Genomic DNA, 5,794 nt, shown 5'->3' on the forward strand with positions numbered 1-5,794 from the left:
ACTGTCTAAAGATATCGCAAAATAAATCTTATGTTAATTTACTTGGTGTTTTTTTTTAGACGATCATAATCGAGACAAATAGCCACAAAAGTGGTTTCACCCATAAAAACTTGATTGACATATACTAAGAAATTGGAAAGCTAAAGTGAGTGTAAACCAACATGATAACATATGCATAAGAGGATTTTTTTTCTTTTGAAAATGATTGTGGTAAAAAAGTTCAATATCGATTTGTATGGTAAGATTAAAAATTTCCAAAATCTAAATTTTTTTATGATGCTCAAGGCACATTCACTTGTGTATGAGCCTTGTGAACAAGTCAACTAACTTTTTTCAACTACTATGACATGTCTAAATACTCAGACGTCTTTCCACAGTTATTTATGATTTATGTGTTATGATTTTTTAAGAAAAGGCTTAAAATGCCACTATGTGGCTTTTTTCTTAGAAGACTAGTGTTAATTCTATTTATGAAAAAAAATAACTACTTTAAAAACTACACTTGCAATTATTGGGACCAAAGCTTGTATGGAAGCCAACTTGGTTCACTGTATATCAAATCTAAGTTCACAGCCATGGTACCTATAATTGTTGCAATACTCACACTTAACTTTCACCAAGCAACAGAGAAAATGAGGCAAATAATAATCACAATTCAAGGCAACCAATGGCTTCCCTCTTAAGTTCTAATGAATGAAAGTTCCATCACACCTGTCACTTTATGAGTAGCTGACTTTTGAATATCCTAGAAGGATCTACATCCATTGTTTATGCTTTATTACTTGAAAAGGAACAAGAACCATATACAAAACAGGGATAGGAATTGATCAATCCTCACGTGTGATAAAAGAGTTACCTGGAGCGATATGGCGTCATTACATGACACACAAAAAGTCACCAGTAATAATATTGTGCTATATTAGGGTGCTCCTGTACTCCTTTCAACACCTCCATTTGACTTCACCTTGATCTAGAACCCCAACATCCATTAGCATTTAAATACATGTTACAATACACGACTCTATTTAGCCCATTAAGTTTTTGACTCATCAATACAAGCTTATTCTACTAAAATGTCTAAGCACGTCAAAGTTAGAACATACCTATTACCTAGAACCTGCTAAACAATCCTTTGAAAGGATCTTAAAAGCACACAAAATCCCCACACACACGTGTGTACACACACAAAAGGGTAATTCAATTCCACACTTTCTTCAAAGCGAAAAAACAAGCAAATACTAAATTGATGATAAGGTACACTCCCAAGCAGTGCCAACTGATTTGGCAAAATCCCAAAACTGACTCAGCAAAAGCATGAGGCCACTTCTTGAATGTTTCGACTCCCAAGGAAGAATATTAGGAACATTCCATACAAAGTAGAGAACTCACAGCTACTTTGAAAACAAACCCCACTACAAAGCAACTTGATTATCTACCAGTTTTTATTACATACAACCCACGATGCCATGCAAGGAAAAAAATAAACCTTCAAGGCCTCATGCCATGTAAGAAGACAGTAAGCATCCCAAATCCTGCACATTAAATGCCATTTCAGGACGCAACCACCTTAGGTTCTACAGCTAATAAAAACCCATTAACACCCTTCCCTTGTGCCAAGAAGAAGCAGCATGAGCTGGAAACCACCTCTATGCAACAGTACTGCATAATATAGGGCAGGCATAGAGCTCTATGGTTCATCAGACTGCTCCTGAAAGCCAAGAAGAACTGTTCACACAAAGTTGCAGTCTCCAAATAAAATAAAGCCACACATGACTTGAAACATAACCCACCTGCATATCAGATGTCCACAAAGTGAGATTGTCCCTCAGAAGCTGCATGATTAAGGTACTGTCCTTATATGACTCCTCTCCTAATGTGTCAAGCTCAGAAATGGCTTCATCAAAGGCCTGTGAAAGCAAAAACCTAGTTTTTAGTTTTTAAAAATTAGTGTAGTAAACTCCCAGGGCACTAGATGTTAGGTAGACTATGGCATCTATTTTCGATCACTAGGAAAACCTATATGTGAGAAACTTCCGCTCTTTCCTGACTTTGACATGCTGAATTTAAAAAGGAAATTACACCCTTGACTTCTTCATGCACACTCCTTCAGACCATCAACTTCCCTTTCGTAGTATAGACAATGTGCTGCTCACATCAAGTACATGTCATTTACAAAGATGACACGTGTCTTACTACCTTCACAATCTTAAATGCATGAAAGTCTACTCACAATGTTTCTGACATCAACTTTTTCAAGCACAGCATATACACCTTCATAAGATTGAAACGCGTAGATGTTCCCAACATCCCGTCCCTCAATCTTCTTCTTCTTGTGTATCGTATAAAAGGATGCCCTTTGCCCAAGGAAACATGCACCTCTTCCGATACAGGGACAGGTGCAGCATCAACAAGATCCTTTCTTTTTGTCTTAGACCACACAATGTGTTTTTTATTCCAAAAACAAGGACCTTACAAAGCTACATCCTTGCGCATATCAGTCCATCAGTTACCTAGTAGAGGAGCAATCCATCCAAGCTACAACCACAACCCCAACAACAAAATCCTGTAGAGGAGCAATCCATCCAAGTGTACAAAAAGCGCATATGCATATGTTGAAAGAACTTCCATACCTGCTTTGCCATGGCACAAGCCCGATCTGGAGAGTTCAAGATTTCATAGTAGAAGACAGAAAAGTTCAGGGCAAGCCCCAAGCGGATGGGATGGGTAGGAGCCAAATCCGCTGTCGCAATATCCTGGAGGAAAAACAGAAAGCCTTGTAAAGCAGTAGGCTAACAGCACCAAACAAAGGAAACCTAGAAATGGCATCAAGATCCACATGTATTGAAAAAACGTCAAGGTCCATGTGTATGTAAGCATCCAGGTCCATGTGCATGTGAACATTGATGTCCAGTTGTAGGTCCATCATATGTACCTAGAGAACAGCGAGGTCCATGTGAACCTAGAGAGCAGCAAGATCCATGTGAACCTAGAGAACCGAGAGGTCCATGTGAACCTAGAGAACAGTGAGATCATGTGAACCTAGAGAACAGCTTGGTACCTAGAAAGCGGCAGGGTCCATGTGCATAGAAAACATTGAGGTCCATGTGTATATAAAAGACATCGGGTTACATGTGTATGTGGCAAGATCCTTATTTTGAAAAGCAGAAAAACTAACTCTAGAAAACACATCAAGGCCCTTGATTGAAAGCCATGATAAAAGGAATCTGTTAGCTGTCAACTGAATGTAGAGAAAACATAGAAAATACATCACCATCCATGTGTGTTTAAAAACAGCATCTTATTAAGAAATGACATTAAGGTCTATATTTATGAAAGCTTGAAAATGAATACAGAGAAACTTTAAAAATGGCATCAAGGTCCATGTTACGAAAAGCTATAAATTAAACTTACCCTTCAAAACCCTAAAAGAATACATCAAGTTCCATGTTGAGGCATGCTATGCAAAAAGACAAAAAATAGCTCCAACATGGTCTGTAAGACGTATACTGAATTAAGGAGAAACACGAGAAACTGCTTCAAGTTCCATATCTTTAACTAAACACATATAAACCCTGTAAAATAAATCAAAATTCATGCTGTAAATAGCTGTTTACGATCTATGCTGTAAAACCTGTAAAGATGAACCCTAGAAGAGCACCCCAAGGTCCACGTATGGGAAAGACACCCTAGCAATACATCAAGGTCCCATTGTTTAGAGAATAAACCACACGAAGAGAACCGAAGACAAAGCATTAAGATCTAGTCCATGTCAAAGAAGGTTGTGAGCTGAGTAACGAACAAACCTAAACTACATCAAAGTCCATAATGTGAATATATAAAAAAAATGAGGAGAAACACAGGAGAAAGGTTGTAAGAAGTAAAAAGGTTAACCGCTGTTTATGCAACAACATGATGAAAAAAACCCTTGACATGAGAACTCGGGTTTGTTCCACATTTACAGAACATGAGAGCCAGTTCTGTAAAATTGAAAGCAACCCTAGAAATGGCATTATCAAGGTCATGTTCTGAGAGCCAAACCCTTGAAGCACACATCAATGTCCATGTCTAAACAATAAAACACATGAAAAAAACCCCCCACAAGGGATTGAGGTGCATGCTTTAAAAAACTGTGACCTAAATGCTAGAAAAACTCAAGGCACATCAAGACCCATATGTAAGAAAGCGGTGAACCTGAATCCTAGAAATACATATCAAGGTCAATGTTTAATGAGAAAAAGGCATTGAGGTCCATGTTTAAAACGCTATAAACCAAAGCAGAAAGGTCCATCTTTAAGCAGGTTGACAACATGAAACCCTATAATACATCAAGGTCCAAGATGTAGGAGCGCAAACAGGAATAGGTCCATGCGTAGTACCTGAGCAGATTTGTAAGCAAGGAGGGTGTTCTCTGCGGCCTCTTTGCGCTCGGCACCAGTCTTGAACTCGGCGAGGTAGCGGTGGTAATCCCCCTTCATCTTGGAGTAAAATACCTTGGATTCGGCGGCAGAGGCGGTGGGGATAAGGTGGCTGTCTAGAAGGCCAAGGATGTTCTCGCAGATCTTGGTGAGTTCAGCCTCCACCTTGGCCCTATAGTCCCGAATGAGGACCACATGCTCCTCGTTGCCCTTGCTCTCCTCTTTCTGCTCGATGGAGGAGACGATCCTCCACGAGGCTCTGCGAGCTCCGATCACATTCTTGTACGCCACAGAGAGCAGGTTGCGCTCCTCCACATTCAGCTCCTCGCCGCTCGCACTCTTAGCGACCCTCTCCATATATTCTACCATCTCCTCGTAGCGCTCCGCCTGCTCTGCCAGCTTCGCCATGTAGGCATTCTCGTCGCGAGAGGGATCTGCCATCGCCGAAGCGCAGGACGACCTCTGCGATCTAGGATCAGGACTAGGGCTTCAAAACAGTGTCACACAGGCAAGAGAGCTACGCAAATGAGAACGAAATCCTCGGAGCTTGGAAGAGGATGAACTGCAAGTCTATTTACACCAAATCCATTGGATCTTCTTTACACCTAGCGCGTACCTAGATAAACGAGTGTTCACATGTACCTATTTATCTCCATCATAAAAAGGGGGGGCAATTGATGGAAAATCTATTTTTTTGGCTTTATTTTCTTATAGATGGAGAGTTGCCATTGTGTAAACCAAACTGATGTGTATCAGCATGCTATGTAGTGCCAACACCCGTATTAGAGCCCCATCCCCACCAGGGAGATGGGGAGTATCATGAGAATAGAGAAATCTACATGTCCCGCACAAAGAAGAGGAGGAGGAGGAAACAAGCAAACTCTATTTTATTTCCCTCATGCATATTCGAATCATATCCGCGTTGGTTATCAGCATAGCCCTACATGAAAATAGCTTACGACCTTTATTTCTGATGGGCATTTATAGGGGTATTGGTTTCTCCTCAAGTTTTTTAACGTTGTTCCGTTTTTTACACTTCTCCTCCAATATAGTACTAATGAGCCCCTCCTATCCCCACTCCCCCTACCTAGGATTGGACTCTTAGAGGAGTTCATACAAACCAATGCTAGAAAATAACTATTTCCCTAGTCCATGAAAAAAAAAAAAGATAATGTTGAAATGCAACTGGCTTTCCTTAACCAAATCTCAAGGTTTACTGGTTTTAAAAATTTTATACACAAGAGTGAAATTTCCAACGGCTTGTTTTAAATCAACCGGTTAAAAACATTGAGCACCCATTTTTTCCAAGCACTAATATAAATCATCATGCCAACCCCCTCGTAAAATTTTGAATAGAAAGCTTCACCTTCTCAACACAC

General features: G+C 40.0%; 1 protein-coding gene across 6 annotated transcripts; it reads right to left on the minus strand.

Moving 5' to 3' along the window:
* Positions 1-1,193: 1,193 nt before the first annotated feature.
* Positions 1,194-5,033, minus strand: LOC147628736 (14-3-3-like protein). 6 transcript variants are annotated; one of them, XM_086813973.1, is made up of 5 exons: positions 4,377-5,033; positions 2,631-2,753; positions 1,791-1,907; positions 1,645-1,702; positions 1,194-1,532 (listed from the first exon to the last, which is right to left on the minus strand). In XM_086813973.1, exons 1-4 carry the CDS (start codon positions 4,854-4,856, stop codon positions 1,688-1,690), a joined length of 735 nt encoding a protein of 244 aa, XP_086670099.1. In that variant the 5' UTR covers positions 4,857-5,033; the 3' UTR covers positions 1,194-1,532; positions 1,645-1,687. The 6 variants fall into 6 exon arrangements, 4 of the variants coding, with proteins under 4 accessions (XP_086670099.1, XP_086670097.1, XP_086670098.1 ...); XM_086813971.1 differs by having other exon boundaries at positions 1,645-1,708; XR_015268178.1 differs by having other exon boundaries at positions 1,328-1,532; positions 1,645-1,708; positions 1,791-2,145; positions 2,231-2,753; positions 4,377-4,985.
* Between the last annotated feature and the right edge of the window lie 761 nt (positions 5,034-5,794).

Source organism: Cibotium barometz, chromosome 19, assembly GCF_041138505.1.
Source record: "Cibotium barometz isolate CiBa-2024 chromosome 19, ASM4113850v1, whole genome shotgun sequence".
NCBI lineage: Eukaryota > Viridiplantae > Streptophyta > Polypodiopsida > Cyatheales > Cibotiaceae > Cibotium > Cibotium barometz.

Bases quoted from the DNA above. Each gene is read 5' to 3' on its own strand.
- LOC147628736 (XM_086813971.1), bottom strand. From the start codon at position 4,856: ATGGCAGATCCCTCTCGCGACGAGAATGCCTACATGGCGAAGCTGGCA. The intron at 2,754-4,376 runs GTACTACGCATG...TTTTTCCTCCAG, and splicing joins TTGCTTACAAATCTGCTCAG to GATATTGCGACAGCGGATTT. The intron at 1,709-1,790 runs GTGGGTTATGTT...CTTGGCTTTCAG, and splicing joins TGTGGACATCTGATATGCAG to GAGCAGTCTGATGAACCATA.